The 14600-nt window shown below is 75.8% G+C and overlaps 2 protein-coding genes across 9 annotated transcripts; one reads left to right on the plus strand and one right to left on the minus strand.

The window, feature by feature from the left end:
• Nucleotides 1-14: 14 nt before the first annotated feature.
• Nucleotides 15-11680, minus strand: LOC133754415 (signal peptide peptidase-like 2B). 8 transcript variants are annotated; one of them, XM_062184902.1, is made up of 16 exons: nucleotides 11618-11680; nucleotides 8839-8958; nucleotides 6526-6708; nucleotides 6357-6446; nucleotides 6107-6246; nucleotides 5808-5947; nucleotides 5300-5396; nucleotides 5028-5129; nucleotides 4260-4341; nucleotides 3818-3892; nucleotides 2809-2839; nucleotides 2690-2763; nucleotides 2494-2593; nucleotides 2199-2276; nucleotides 1390-1550; nucleotides 15-706 (listed from the first exon to the last, which is right to left on the minus strand). In XM_062184902.1, the coding sequence occupies exons 1-16, from the start codon at nucleotides 11675-11677 to the stop codon at nucleotides 455-457; spliced, it is 1785 nt and encodes a 594-aa protein (XP_062040886.1). In that variant the 5' UTR covers nucleotides 11678-11680; the 3' UTR covers nucleotides 15-454. The 8 variants fall into 8 exon arrangements, with proteins under 8 accessions (XP_062040886.1, XP_062040887.1, XP_062040885.1 ...); XM_062184903.1 differs by having other exon boundaries at nucleotides 2494-2575; nucleotides 5808-5950; XM_062184901.1 differs by having other exon boundaries at nucleotides 5808-5950.
• A 90-nt stretch (nucleotides 11681-11770) lies between these two features.
• Nucleotides 11771-13641, plus strand: LOC133754417 (U6 snRNA-associated Sm-like protein LSm7). The gene is made up of 4 exons (XM_062184909.1): nucleotides 11771-11829; nucleotides 11910-12000; nucleotides 13019-13090; nucleotides 13398-13641. The coding sequence occupies exons 1-4, from the start codon at nucleotides 11824-11826 to the stop codon at nucleotides 13538-13540; spliced, it is 312 nt and encodes a 103-aa protein (XP_062040893.1). The 5' UTR covers nucleotides 11771-11823; the 3' UTR covers nucleotides 13541-13641.
• The last annotated feature ends 959 nt before the right edge of the window (nucleotides 13642-14600 follow it).

The following is a 14600-nucleotide window of genomic DNA, read 5'->3' on the forward strand; positions in this document are numbered from 1 at the left end:
GACACCACCACACGTTCAGCCGTGACCTTTTATTAAACCTCCCCGGCGGGCGGCTGGCACCCCCTGGGCCCCCGAGAGGAGCCGGGCCGGGGCGCAGCCTCGTCTGTGACCCCCACAGGCCGCCCTCGGAGCCCGGCCCCAGCAGAGCCGGCAGCCGGCGGCCCGAGGCCCTGGCGTCTGGACCACCGGGGCGGAGACCGGGATCCCGCCGGGCCCTGCGCCTGGCGGGCAGCAGCCGAGGAAGCACCAAACGTGGCCGCACTGCCCGGTCCTGTGCCCCGGGCCAGGGAGAGGCTGCCGCGCAGGGGGCAGGGCTGGAGCCGGGCACCTGGCCGGGGGCTGAGCACCATGTGGGGAGGGCGCCCGGCGCAGGTCTTGGTCCGCGCGGCGGCCGCGCCGTCTCCCCCTCCCGCGGGTGTAGACGGCTTTTTGGCCGAGTCCTGCCTCCCCCGCCCTAGGCTGACGTGCTGCTCCGGGCCTCGTCCGCGCCCGTGGGGCTGCGGGGACTGCGGGGGCTGTCGGGCTCCCGGGCAGGGGCTCCAGCCCCGGCCTCCTCGGGCACTGCCGGCCCGGGGGGCTGCGGCTTGGGGGGCTGCGCGGCAGGCAGGGCGGGGCTGGCCACGTCTTCACATGGAGGCTGCGGGTCCTTGGGAGGCTGGGGGCCGTCGGTGGGCGTGGCGGCCCACGGAGTCGGAGGGAGGTCCTTCTGCAGGGAGAGGAGCCCCGTGAGCCGGGAGCGGAGGGGGGCAGAGCGCGCCCCGTGCGGGGGAGGACGGCCGAGGCCTGCGGGGTCTCCCGGGGCCTCTCAGGACTAAGTGCGCCACGGTCCCGGCGGGTGGAGCCGCCGGCATCCCACACGGTCGCCACTTCCGGTCCGGCTCCCTGCAGACGCGCCTGGGAAGGTGCTGGGCCCTGCGCCGGCGGGGAGCCCCGGTTCTGCTCCGCCAAGGCTGGGAACCGGCAGGCGGGCGCTCTCTCTGCGTCTCCAGACTCCCCGAGAAAGGAGGGGGAGGAAGGCCCCCACCCCGGGCGGCGGCGCTGCTCCTCCTGGGGTCCGGGGACCTCAAAACCCAGGGCCGGGGTCGTCTGAAGCGGCCGCGGCGATGCCACCGCCAAGGCCCTGCCCCGAGGGACCCCGCCACGGCCCCACACCTTCCTGCACTGGGCTCTGCACCCAAGGGGCCTCGGGTCTCTGGAGCGTCCGTCGGGCCTGGGGGAGGCGCTCCCCACCGGCTGGGGCCGGCGGCCACGCCAGACTGGTGCTAGGGACTGGGCTCGGGAGGGGCCGGGGCGCAGCGGAGGACGCTGAGGGAGGGAGGGAGAGAGGAGCGAACCCCACGGGCCCGGCGGCGGGGACCCACCCTGCAGTCATAGCAAACCGGTATTCACCGCAAAGCCGCTGCCGCTCCAGAAGGCGCCCATCTCCCGGCGCCAGAGCGCCACGGCGCAGCTCGTGCCCAGCGTGCAGGGCACCAGGTAGAGGAGCGCCGGCTGGCCGCGCTGCATCAGCACCAGCGCCAGGAACGTCACCAGGAGGCCCAGGCCGTAGGCTGCAGGGACAGGCGCGTCACCCGGCTGCCGCGGCCGCCCACGGACCAGCCCACAGCGGCGGCAGGGTACACGGCTTTGGTGACAACTCGGCAAAGCCCAGGGCCAAAGGGGACGGAGGGGGGCACCCGGTGCAGCCCAGGTGGCACCGCAGGGACTGGGGGGGGCACCCCGGGGATGGAGGGGGCACCCCGGGGATGGAGGGGGCACCCCGGAGACAGGGAGAGCACCCCGGGGACGGAGGGGGGCACTCCAGGGATGGAGGGGGCACCCCGGGGATGGAGGGGGCACTCCAGGGACGGAGGTGGCACCGCGGGGATGGAGGGGGGCACCTCGGGGACGGGGGGTGGCACCGCAGGGAGGGGGGTGGTACCCCAGGGACAAAGGTGGCACCCCGGGGACGGAGGGAGCACCCCGGGGACGGAGGGGGCACCCCGGGGACGGAGGGGGCACCCCGGGGACGGAGGGAGGCACTCCAGGGACGGAGGGGGCACCGCGGGGACGGAGGGGGCACCGCGGGGACGGAGGGGGTGGCACCGCAGGGAGGGGGGCGGTACCCCGGGGACAAAGGCGGCACCCCGGGGACGGGGGCGGCACCCCGGGACGGGGGTGGCGGCAGCACCCCGGGGACGGGGCGGGCCGGGACCCACCGATGGTGCAGGCCACGAAGTAGACTCTGGATGCCTGTGCCTGGACGTCAAACCTGTGGCAGTAGGCGACCAGCAGCCCTGGGGAGAGACGGGCAGGCGGGCGCCCCGCTGCAGGCAGGTGCGGGCCGGCGGTGTGGGGCGGGGCGTGGGCGGAGCTCCGCTCCCCGGCCTCAGGCCAGGTGCAGCCAGGCAGCAGGTGGGCGTGGCCTGCTCAGAGCCGCCCAGCCGGGGCCCTCCCCACCATCACTCCGAAGACCTCTGACCCCCGAGGGCCCGGGCGGCCCCGCCTCAGTACCTGGCACCAGGATGTCCCCGAAGCCCAGCAGGGAGAAGGGCCGGTCACACAGGGCCAGCGGCGAGGCGTTGAGCCGGGGCACCTTCAGGACCATGGGCAGCTGCGGGATGGCAGAGCGGAGGGGCCCGAGGGCTCCAGGAGCCCCCCCTGGGCAGCCAGGCGCCCACCCCCACCCCAGCCCGCCTGTGAGACGCACCTTCTCGTGCGTGGCCGAGTCCGCAGGCCCCGTGGCCACTTCCACCATGATGCTGTTCCCACTCTGCACAGGATGGGGCGTCAGGGCCCGGGCGTGGGGGGCCAGGGCAGGGATTGTGGGGGCGTCAGGGCCCGGGCGTGGGGGGCAGGGCTCACGGGTGGGGGGGGAGGGATTGTGGGGGCGTCAGGGCCCGGGCGTGGGGGGCAGGGCAGGGATTGTGGGGGCGTCAGGGCCCATGGAGGGGTCAGGGTTTGTGCGGGGCGTCAGGGCCCGGGCGTGGGGGGCCAGGGCAGGGATTGTGGGGGCGTCAGGGCCCGGGCGTGGGGGCCAGGGATTGTGGGGGCATCAGGGCCCTGGCATGGGGGGCCAGGGCAGGGATTGTGGGGGCGTCAGGGCCCGGGTGTGGGGGGGTCAGGGCTCACAGCGGGGCCAGGGATTGTGGGGGCGTCAGGGCCCATGGAGGGGTCAGGGTTTGTGCGGGGCATCAGGGCCCGGCCGTAGGGGGGTTAGGGCTCACAGGGGGGCCAGGGATTGTGGGGGCGTCAGGGCCCGGGCGAAGGGGGGTCAGGGCTCACGGGGGGGGGGGGACAGAGTTTGTGCGGGGCATCAGGGCCCGGGCGTAGGGGGGTCAGGGCTCACAGGGGGGCCAGGGATTGTGGGGGCGTCAGGGCCCGGGCGTGGGGGGCCAGGGCTTACGGGGAGGGGATTGTGGGGGCATCAGGGCCCGGGCGTGGGGGGTCAGGGCTCACAGGGGGGCAGGGATTGTGGGGGCGTCAGGGCCCGGGCATGGGGGGTCAGGGCTCACAGGGGGGCCAGGGATTGTGGGGGCGTCAGGGCCCGGGCGTGGGGGGCCAGGGCTTACGGGGAGGGGATTGTGGGGGCGTCAGGGCCCGGGCGTGGGGGGCCAGGGCTTACGGGGAGGGGATTGTGGGGGCGTCAGGGCCCGGGTGTGGAGGGTCAGGGCTCACAGGGGGGCCAGGGATTGTGGGGGCGTCAGGGCCCATGGAGGGGTCAGGGTTTGTGCGGGGCATCAGGGCCCGGGCGTAGGGGGGCCAGGGTTCACGGGGGGGGGGGCAGGGATTGTGGGGGCGTCAGGGCCTGGGCGTGGGGGGCAGGGCGCGGGCGCACCTTGGTCAGGAAAGGTGTGACGAAGACGAAGAAGACGTCGTAGAGGAAGAGCACCAGCAGCAGCAGCGTGCAGGACTGTGGGCGGGGTGGGGTGGGGAGCTGAGGGAGGCCCTGCCGCCCCCCCAACTCCAGCCCCCTCCCAGGTTGGAGACCTCGCTGGGACCGAGCGGGGAAGTGGTCGGGCCCCCAGACCCCAGAGCAGCGGGGGGGGGGCCGGGTCCTGAGGGAGGGAAGTGGCTGGGCCCCTGGGACCCCAGAGCAGCGGGGGGGGGGGGGGGCCCGGGGCCTGAGGGGGGAAGTGGCTGGGCCCCTGGGACCCCAGAGCAGTAGGGAGAGTGGGGGGCCCGGGTCCTGAGGGAGGGAAGTGGCTGGGCCCCTGGACGAGGGCCGGGCACCCGGGACCCCAGAGCCTCAGGGAGAGCGGGGGGGCGGGGGGCCTCACCTTGAACGTGGGGAGGCGGATGGTCCTCAGCATGTACAGGCAGAAGGCAATGCCCAGGGCGTCCTGCAGCACCCAGGCCCACCTGCCGGGGCGGGGAGGCGAGGCCGCGTCACCAGCTCCACCTCAGCCGCCCACACGGGGGACAAAGGTGCAGGCCGAGAGAGGCCGCGCGGGGCAGCCCTGGGGCGAGGGAGCACGCTGGGGCCCAGACTGCGTGGGGGCAGGGCCCGGGGGACGCCCAGCCCACGCCCTCTCCCGCTCCCATGCCCCCGCCCCTTGCTGGACACCTGGCTACACAAGCCCACGTCCCCAAGCCCGTGTCTCTGGGACACAGGCCCGGTGACCAGCAAAGCAAGGCCCCAGCAGTGGCCGCGCCACCACCCAGGACGGCGGCAGCCGCGCGGCCGGCTCGGCCCTGAGCCGCTTCCTCTCTGCGTTCATGGCACTCGAACATCTTCAGCTAAGGCTGCCCAGAGCACTTGGCCGCGGCTCGGCTTGGGGGCCGCGCCAGATGGTGTCAGTGGCCGGGGGTGTGTGGGGGGGTACCTCCAGCGTGGCGCCAGGCGCTCGGCCCTGTCACGGCCCCAGGCCGGGAGCAGGCACACGGATCGGGTGTCGGCGGGGCCGGCGGCACGGGCAGGGCCGCTGCGCCATGCCCAGATCCCCATCAGAGCTCACATGACACAGGCGGGCCCAGAAGCGGCGCAGCCGGTGCAGGCCAGCCCAGGCCGGGGCAGCTGAGGACAGCGGGGCGGGAGGGGCGCTCACCGGTCGTCGTTCCGGAAGACGGCCCACACCACGCTGACGGCGACGCACAGCAGCGCCAGGAGCAGCATGCGGGCCTGCGGGCGCTTGTGCAGGTAGGGGACCCTGCACGGGAGGGCGGCGCTCAGCCCCAGGCCGCCCCGCCAGCAGCCACAGGCGTCCTGGGCCCGCGGGGCCGTCCGGATGCGGGGAGACGGGGACTCGGGCCCAGGGCTGGGGGCGCTCGCTGGGCAGGCCGGCCACGCGGGGGAGGCCTGGGCGAGGCCCGCCCTCACCTGCACGCGCAGAACGGCAGCTTGCGGACCAGGGGCGCCAGGCAGCTGTAGAGGCCGGTAGCCGAGGCCAGGCAGAAGATCCCAATGATGACGTAGACTGCGGGTGCAGGGAGGCCGGGCTGGGAGGCGGCCCGGGCCCAATCCCCCCTGCGCGCCTCGCACGCACCCAGCACCCCGAGCACGCACAGCGCACACACCACGCCCCGCCCCGCCCCTGGGCCCAATGCCCCCTGCGCGCCTCGCCGCACCCAGCACCCCGCGCCTGCCCGAGCACGCACAGCGCACACACCACGCCCCGCCCCGCCCCTGGGCCCAATGCCCCCTGCGCGCCTCGCCGCACCCAGCACCCCGCGCCTGCCCGAGCACGCACAGCGCACACACCACGCACGCTCCCAGCACCCCGCGCCCGCCCGAGCACGCACAGCGCACACACCACGCCCCGCCCCGCCCCCGGGCCCCACCCCCCATGCACGCCCCGCGCACACGCCCGCCCCGCCGCGCCGCGCACCGAGCTGGTCGTAGAAGTAGTAGAGCAGCACCAGCATGGAGCAGCAGGTGAACACGAACACGCAGATCATGACCGGCGTCACGTCCACCGCCGTGTCCTCCCGCTTCTCGGCGCCCTCGTCGCGCTTCTGCTTCAGGTACCTTCTTGGGGCCCGCACGGGGACGCGGGTGAGGCGCCCCGGACAGAGGCCGGGCCACGCGGGGACCCACCGCCTCCCCCACCCGCACCTGAGCGGGAACCACGCACACAGGGCTCCGTGTGCTCCGGGGCCCGGGCGGGCTGCCCTCCCCAGCACTCACCTCTTCACGTCCCGGCTCCCGGCCCAGTAGCCCCCGAGGGCGACGGTGCCCACGGCCATGATGAAGATGATGACCAGGTTGTAGTCCAGCACCGGCTCCTTGGGGGCGTACAGCGCCGCCCTCGCCGCACTGCCGAACCGCTGCCGGGGGAGAACCCGGGGGCTGGCCACGGGCGCCGCCTCCGACCCTGCCCACCCACACCCACAGCCAGCGAGGCCCCCCGCGCGGCGCCTCTCGGACCCCGGCCCACCCCGAAGATGTCCAGCGCGTCGTCATGGCTGAGCAGGGCCACGGGGATGCCAATCTCCTCGTACTGGGTCTTGTTGCCCCCGGGGGGCACCTAGCGGGGGAGGGGGCGGGGTCAGCCCCAGGCCCGGAGCCCCCCCCCGCCTCCCCCCCCCCCCCCCGAGCCCGCGCACCAGTTTCTCCCTGCTGACGACGAGCAGCCCGCGCGCCCCGCCGCCCTGCGCCAGCCGCACTTTCTCGTAGAAGGTGCAGTTGCCGCGCGCCACCAGCGGGAGCCGGCTGCGGAAGCCGCCGGCGGGGAGGTCGGCCGCCGAGCAGAGCAGGGAGCCCGTCCAGTTGTGCAGCTGCAGGAGAGACTGGGGGTGGGGGCCCTCGGTGAGCTGCCCGGGGGCTGCATCGGCTCCCCAAGACAGGGCCCTGCTGCAGCCCAGGCTCCGGCCTCACATGTGCCCCAGCCCCACGTGTCCTAGGGGCCCCGTCCGGAGACACCACAGTGAGGCAGCCTCGCGATTTAGGGCACGGGCAGGTGCCACCCGCAGGGCCCAGAGCGGAGGAGGCACAGCCCTGGCTCCCAGAGGCCTCGCTCGTGGACCGGGAGAGGGAAGTAGCCACTGTGCGCACACACACACACACACCACATGCATGGCCGCACGCTGCACACGAATGGAACCCCCCACCCCTTCACATGCCCGGCACTCACCGCCCCCTACCCCTGGGCGCCTAGTACCCCCGCCCCCCCCCCGCCCTCACCGCCCCCTACCCCTGGGCGCCCAGTACCCCCGCCCCTTCGCATGCCCGGCACTCACCGCCCCCTACCCCTGGGCGCCCAGTACCCCCACCCCCCCCGCCCTCACCGCCCCCTACCCCTGGGCGCCCAGTACCCCCCCCCGGCACTCACCGCCCCCTACCCCTGGGCGCCCAGTACCCCCGCCCCCCCGCCCTCACCGCCCCCTACCCCTGGGCGCCCAGTACCCCCGCCCCTTCGCATGCCCGGCACTCACCGCCCCCTACCCCTGGGCGCCCAGTACCCCCACCCCCCCGCCCTCACCGCCCCCTACCCCTGGGCGCCCAGTACCCCCCCCCGGCACTCACCGCCCCCTACCCCTGGGCGCCCAGTACTCCCGCCCCCCCGCCCTCACTGCCCCCTACCCCTGGGCGCCCAGTACCCCCGCCCCCCCGCCCTCACCGCCCCCTACCCCTGGGCGCCCAGTACCCCCGCCCCTTTGCATGCCCGGCACTCACCGCCCCCTACCCCTGGGCGCCCAGTACCCCCGCCCCTTCGCATGCCCGGCACTCACCGCCCCCTACCCCTGGGCGCCCAGTACCCCCACCCCCCCGCCCTCACCGCCCCCTACCCCTGGGCGCCCAGTACCCCCCCCCGGCACTCACCGCCCCCTACCCCTGGGCGCCCAGTACTCCCGCCCCCCCGCCCTCACCGCCCCCTACCCCTGGGCGCCCAGTACCCCCGCCCCCCCGCCCTCACCGCCCCCTACCCCTGGGCGCCCAGTACCCCCGCCCCTTTGCATGCCCGGCACTCACCGCCCCCTACCCCTGGGCGCCTAGTACCCCCGCCCCCCCGCCCTCACCGCCCCCTACCCCTGGGCGCCCAGTACCCCCGCCCCCCCCCCGGCACTCACCGCCCCCTACCCCTGGGCGCCCAGTACCCCCGCCCCCCCCGCCCCCTACCCCTGGGCGTCCAGTACCCCCAACCCCCGGTACTCACCGCCCCCTACCCCTGGGCGCCCAGTACCCCCCCCCGGCACTCACCGCCCCCTACCCCTGGGCGCCCAGTACCCCCGCCCCCCCCCCCGCCCTCACCACCCCCTACCCCTGGGCGCCCAGTACCCCCGCCCCTTCGCATGCCCGGCACTCACCGCCCCCTACCCCTGGGCGCCCAGTACCCCCACCCCCCCGCCCTCACCGCCCCCTACCCCTGGGCGCCCAGTACCCCCCCCCGGCACTCACCGCCCCCTACCCCTGGGCGCCCAGTACCCCCGCCCCTTCGCATGCCCGGCACTCACCGCCCCCTACCCCTGGGCGCCCAGTACCCCCGCCCCCCGCCCTCACCGCCCCCTACCCCTGGGCGCCCATTACCCCCGCCCCTTCGCATGCCCGGCACTCACCGCCCCCTACCCCTGGGCGCCTAGTACCCCCGCCCCCCCGCCCTCACCGCCCCCCCGCCCTCACCGCCCCCTACCCCTGGGCGCCCAGTACCCCCGCCCCCCCCCGGCACTCACCGCCCCCTACCCCTGGGCGCCCAGTACCCCCGCCCCCCCGCCCTCACCGCCCCCTACCCCTGGGCGTCCAGTACCCCCACCCCCCGGTACTCACTGCCCCCTACCCCTGGGCGCCCAGTACCCCCCCCCCGGCACTCACCGCCCCCTACCCCTGGGCGCCCAGCACCCCCGCCCCCCCCCCGGTACTCACTGCACCCTACCCCTGGGCGCCCAGTACCCCCCCCCGCCCCCTCCACACCCGGCACTCACCGCCTTGCCAAGGCTGTGCGGCAGGGGCGCCCACTGCGGGTTGTACAGGACGCAGTAGTCCTTGCCCCTGAGCGTCTCCGTCTGGGACACCACGCGCAGCATCCCGTACTCGCCGGCCACCTGAGGGCGGGCGGGGACCACGCTGCAGCCCTGCCCTGCGCCTTGGGACCCGGGCCAGGGCAGAGACCCCGATGCGAGGCCGGACGGGACGCTGGGTGGGTGGCCGGCACCCCAGCAGTCTGCCTGACACTGCCTGCCAGTGCTGGGATCAGAGGGCCCCAGAGCCACACAGCAGGCGGCGGGCCAAGGGCCAGAGGCACCAGGGCCAAAGTGCAGGGCCGTGAGCAGCACCGGGCCCAGGCCAGCAGCGAGGCAGAGCCCCCGCCCGCCTTCCCCCGCTCCCACACCTCCCCACAGGGCTGGGCGCGGCTGCCTGGGGCCCTGAGCCCCAGGTGACCAGGAGGAGCCCTCGGAGCCCTCGGCAGGCTGGCCCTGGAGCCTGCACTCACAGGGAGACGTGGGCTGGACCACGGTGGCGGCACCGGCGCAGTCCTGGGGGCGGCAGTGAGACCCCCTGCGCCCCCCCCCCACGGCCAACCCCTGTGGTCCAGCTGCTCTGGCCCACGGATGGGGGTCTGGGAGGCCACAGCCAGCACGGCCTGACCCCGGGCCCCCTGGGGAGGGCACGTCAGAGCCCAGCCCACCTCTAAGATCCTGCTCCCTGCTCCCGCGGGGCTGCACACGCCCAAGACTTGCCGTGAAACACGCAGGCGACAGCCACGCGGCTGACAACAAACACGCAGCGCGGCGCCCTGACTCGGGGACCCCCCAGCACCTGCACTGGGGCACCCTGCACCGTCACCCGCACAACAGCACCCAGAGGGCGCCACGCGAGGCTCGGCCATACACCCCACAGACACGCAAGGGCTCACCCCACGTAACACATGTGACATGAGACCTCACCCCACAACACAGACATGACACGTGAGGGCGCAGACCCCATGTGACAGGTGTGTGTGACCCATGGGGACCGCGGCCGGCTCAGGGAAGCAAGTCCACAGCATGGAGGAGGCGCACGGGGCCGCCGTCCCCAGGGCACCTGGCCGAGCAGCTCCTTCCCTGCCCCCCCAGGACCCGGAGCCCCTACTCCCAGCCCCTCCCCCTGGCCGGTCCTGGTGTCCACGCATCCACTCGCTGTCCAGAGCCCCAGCCCCGGCCCCGGGGAGCAGTCTGCGATGAGACCGGGAGTCCAGCCCAAACCAGCCCTGTGCCTGCTCACTGGTGACGCGTCCTTGGACAGGAGCAGAGGTGGGGACTGGGGGCGGGGGCAGGCCCCCCCCCAGAGCTGGCCCCCCGCTGGGGCAGACTGACAGAGCTGCTGCAGGGCCGGTACCGGCATCCCACACGGGCGCCGGTTCAAGTCCGCTGCTCCTCTCCAGCTCCCGGTTATGGCGCCGGGGAAGCCGTGGGAGATGCCGTGCTCAGGCCCTGCACTCACGTGGGGGACCCAGAGCTCCAGCCTGGCCCAGCCCCGCCACTGTGGCCACGTGGGGAGTGACCCAGTGGATGGAGGACATCGCCCTCGCTCGCTCTAACGGAATCCTGGGGGCCAGGCCCGAGGACGCCCTGGGCTCTGCAGGGGCCACTCAGTGACCAGCAGAGCCACGGTGGGGCCGACGGACACAGGGAGCCCAGCGGGGGCAGAGGGGACCCCGATCCAGGCAGGGGGACCCTGATTCCTGGGGGGAGCAGAGGGGACCCCACTCTGGGGGGCAGAGGGGGCCCCAACTCCAGGCAGGGGAAGCAGGGGGGACCCCGACTCCAGGTGGAGGGGCAGAGTGGACCCCGACTCCAGGAAGGGGGAGCAGAGGGGACCCCGACTCTGGATGGGGGAGCAGAGTGGCCCCCAACTCCGGGTGGGGGGCAGAGCGGACCCCGACTCCAGGCAGGGGGAGCAGGGGGGACCCCGACTCCGGGGCGGCGCTGGGCTCCAGCCTGCGTAGCCGGGCAGGGGCCCACACATCTCCGGGAGGCAGGCCGGGGAGCAGGTGGGCTCAGGAGTGTCGGGGCGGCCTCCCGCTCAGCGGCCCTAACTCCACCCCCACCGCGGCGTCCCCGGGGCAGAGCCTGCTCTCCTGGGCCGGACACGGCCTCCCTGGCTCCCAGGACAAAGTCCCCGGCGCAGCCCCACGCCCACCGGAGGGGCCTCCCGCGTGGGGCGCTGGCGGGCCCCGCACAAGGCCTGGCCGCCTCGGGCCCCCACGGCTCGGGCCCCGGGAGCTCCGCGAGGGTCGTCGGCCGCCAGGGACGCCGCAAGCCGGGCCACAGCGGGGGCCCCGAGTCCAGAGCCCCGCCGGCCACTCGGGGCCGCGACCTCCCGCGGCTGCAGGGGACCGACCCCCGCGCCCAGCGGCGGCCCCCATCCAAGGTCACCGGGCGGACGCCGGAGCGCGGCCCCCACGCCAGGGCCGGCCCGGGACGCTGCCCCGCAACCCCACGGGGAAACTGAGGCTCGGAGCGGGGTGGGCGGACCCTGGCCCCAGCGCAGCCGGCCGGGCGGACGGGACCCACCCAGGGGCCGCGGCCGGGAGCGGAGCGGACAGCGGCACAGCCCGCAAGGTCACGGCAGGGCCCCGGCCCCGCTGCGGCGGACGCGGGGGACCGGGGTCCCGGAGGCGGCGGCCGCGGGGCGGGCGGAGCGCGGCCCCACGCGGGGCCTGGCGCTGTCGGGGCAGAGCAGCCGCGGCCCGCGGGGCTGTCAGGGCCGGCGCAGCCTCACCTGGGCCGCGAAGAGCAGCGAGGCCGCCGCGAGCCGCGCCAGCGCCAGCGCCGCCGCCATATCGGCCGGTCCAGCCGCCGCCGTCGGCAGATGTTTCCCGGCAACACCGCCGGGGGCGCCGGCGCGCATGCGTCGCGCATGCGCACGCGCGCCTGGGGTCAAAGGCCGCGGGGCGGCGCCTGCGCAGAGCGGCGCGGGGCGGGAAGATGGCGGTGAGCGCGCGGCGGAGCCGGGGCGGGCAGCTTGAAGTCGGACCGCGCCCCCTGCCTCACGCGCTCTGCTTTCCCCGCAGGACAAAGAGAAGAAGAAGAAGGAGAGCATCTTGGACCTGTCCAAGTACATCGACAAGACGATCCGGGTGAAGTTCCAGGGAGGCCGCGAAGGTGAGGCCGCCCGCTCCGCGCGTTCGCGGGCCGAGAGGCCGAGGGCGGCCCCGGCTCCCCAGCTCGCCTGCTGCCCCCACCAGGGCCTCCCCCGGGCGCGGCCCCCCGCCGGCACCCCCTGGTCGTGCCGGTGCCCGGGCCCGCGCTGCCACCAGCGCCCGCCAGGGGGCGCGGCCTGCACGCCCTGTGGTCAGCGGCCACTCTGGCCCAGACACTTAAGTCCACCCGCATTTCATTCGGAAAGCCGCGAGACCTCCCCTCTCTGGTTCGCAGCCCGGGCAGGACCAGGAGCTCCATCCGGGTCTCCCGCGTGGGGGGCGGGGACCCAGGGCTTGTCCATCACTGCAGCCCCCACGGTGCGATAGGGGCGCGGGTTCGAGTCCCGGCTGCTCCCCTCCGGCCCAGCTCCCTGCTGTGGCCCGGGAGAGCAGTGGACGGTGGACCAAGTGCTGCGGCCCCTGCACCCGCGTGGGAGACCCGGATGGAGCTCCTGGCTCCTGGCTCCGGGTCGGCGCAGCTCCGGTCGTTGAGGCCATCTGGGGAGAGACCCAGAGGCTGGAGGGCCTCTTCCTGCCGGGGAGTGACACTCAACGCCCCGCCAAGCCCACGTGCCACAACCCGTCTGTCTGTGGCTGTGGGCCGGGGTCCCCGTGTTCTGCCGCGGGACTCGCATGGTGCTCCTGTCCGGTCAGGCTGGTGCCCAGGGCCGGCCGGTGGCCTGGGTCGCTGGCCCCGCCCACTCACTCCCCTGTAGCCGGTGGGGTCGGGGCCTCAGCGCCCAGGTGCAGCCGCGTCCTTAAGTTGTTGGAAATGGAGCCTGAACAGCAGTGACCACCCAGGCGCCCCGGGCAGCGCACTGGGCACCCCCACCCAGGGGCCGCGCTGCCCTGCCCATCCCAGCCTGCGCTGGGCTCCCCCACCCTGGGGCGCACCGGGGGAGCTGGCTGCTCTGCCCGTGCTAGCCCCCCCTGGGCCAGGCCGGGTGCCGACCTCACGCCGCCCCCCCCCCACGCCCCAGCCAGCGGGATCCTCAAGGGCTTCGACCCCCTGCTCAACCTCGTGCTGGACGGCACCATCGAGCACATGCGAGGTGAGCCGGCCCCCCCGCCGCGGCTCCTGGGCCCAGGCAGCCCCCCCAGCCCCTCCCCGGGGACGCCCAGGCCGTGCGGGGAGCCCGGGGCGCTGGGCCTGCAGCCGTGGGTCCTGGGCTGGGTCGTGGTGCAGGTGGATCCCACGTGGGGGCTGCGTTCTCCGGGGCCGCCCCGTGCCCCGCCCCGCCCCTGACAACAGCCCGTGCCGCCTGTTGTGCTCCGCCCGCCTCCCTGTCCGCGTGGGGTGCGGGTGCGGGTGCGGGGTGCCGGCTCGCCCCGCCTGCCTCAGCCCTCCCCCACCCCCAGACCCCGACGACCAGTACAAGCTGACGGAGGACACGCGGCAGCTGGGCCTGGTGGTGTGCAGGGGCACGTCGGTGGTGCTCATCTGCCCGCAGGACGGCATGGAGGCCATCCCGAACCCCTTCGTGCAGCAGCAGGACGCCTAGGCCGCCCGGCCCGTGCGGCCGCCCCGGCCCCTTCCTGCCTGGGTCAGCGCGCCCGGGCCCACTCCCACCCGGCTCAGCCCCGCCCCCGGCCCGCCGCCCGCCTGGGTCAGCCCCGCCCCCGGCCCCTGCCCGCCCGGGTCCGCGCGCCCGGCCCCACTCCCGCCAGCTCAGCCCCGCCCCCGGCCCCTGCCCGCCCGGGTCCGCGCGCCCGGCCCCACTCCCACCAGCTCAGCCCGCCGCCCGCGTGGGTCAGCCCCGCCCCCGGCCCGCCCGGCTCAGCCACGCCCCCGCCCGCCCCGGAATCACCCCCGGCCCCGCTCAGTAAAGCCGCAGCCCCACTGCCCGCTCGCCTCCCGCTTTCTCAGCCCCTGGCCCCGGACCCTTCCCCGTCCGCCCGCCCCCTCGCCCCCTCCTTCCTGGGGGGCTGGGCCACGCGGGAGGCGAGCGCTGACCTGGAGCCCAGGCCCCGTCTCCCCAGCTCGCCTGCTGCCCCCACCAGGGCCTCTCCCCCGGGGGCGGCCCCCCGGCTCCAGGGATCTGCGGCCCTCGGGCACCAGCTGCTCCCCGGCTGCGGAACCGGCCCCCGCCCCGCCCCGCCCGCACCTGCTCCCGCCCCGCCCCGCCCCGCTCCCAGCCATCTGGCCTGGTCTCCCTATCAGGCCATCTCGGAACCGAAGCCGCGCACTGCGGGTTAGCCAGGGGCGCCCGCCTCACAGCTGGGGGCCGGGACGGCGGAGGGGAGCCCCCCCCCCGTTTCCGCGGCCCCACCCCCTCGCCTTGCCCCCACAAAGAGCCCTCCCTGCCCCTGCAGCCCCCAGGGCCGGGACCCGGCCCAGCCCGGCCTCCTGCCGGCTCTGGCCTGTGAGCTGTGTTCAGACGGCGCTGGGGTGCACGCGGTGAAGCCGCTGCCTGTGGTGCCCGCGTCCCACGTGGGCGCGGATGCTCCACTTCCGACCCAGCTCCCTGCTGTGGCCTGGGAAAGCACTGGACGTTGGCCCAAGTGGTGGGGCCCCTGCACCCCCGTGGGAGACCCGGATGGAGCTCCTGGTCGGCACAGCTC

Source organism: Lepus europaeus, unplaced genomic scaffold (assembly GCF_033115175.1).
Source record: "Lepus europaeus isolate LE1 unplaced genomic scaffold, mLepTim1.pri SCAFFOLD_105, whole genome shotgun sequence".
NCBI classification, from domain to species: domain Eukaryota; kingdom Metazoa; phylum Chordata; class Mammalia; order Lagomorpha; family Leporidae; genus Lepus; species Lepus europaeus.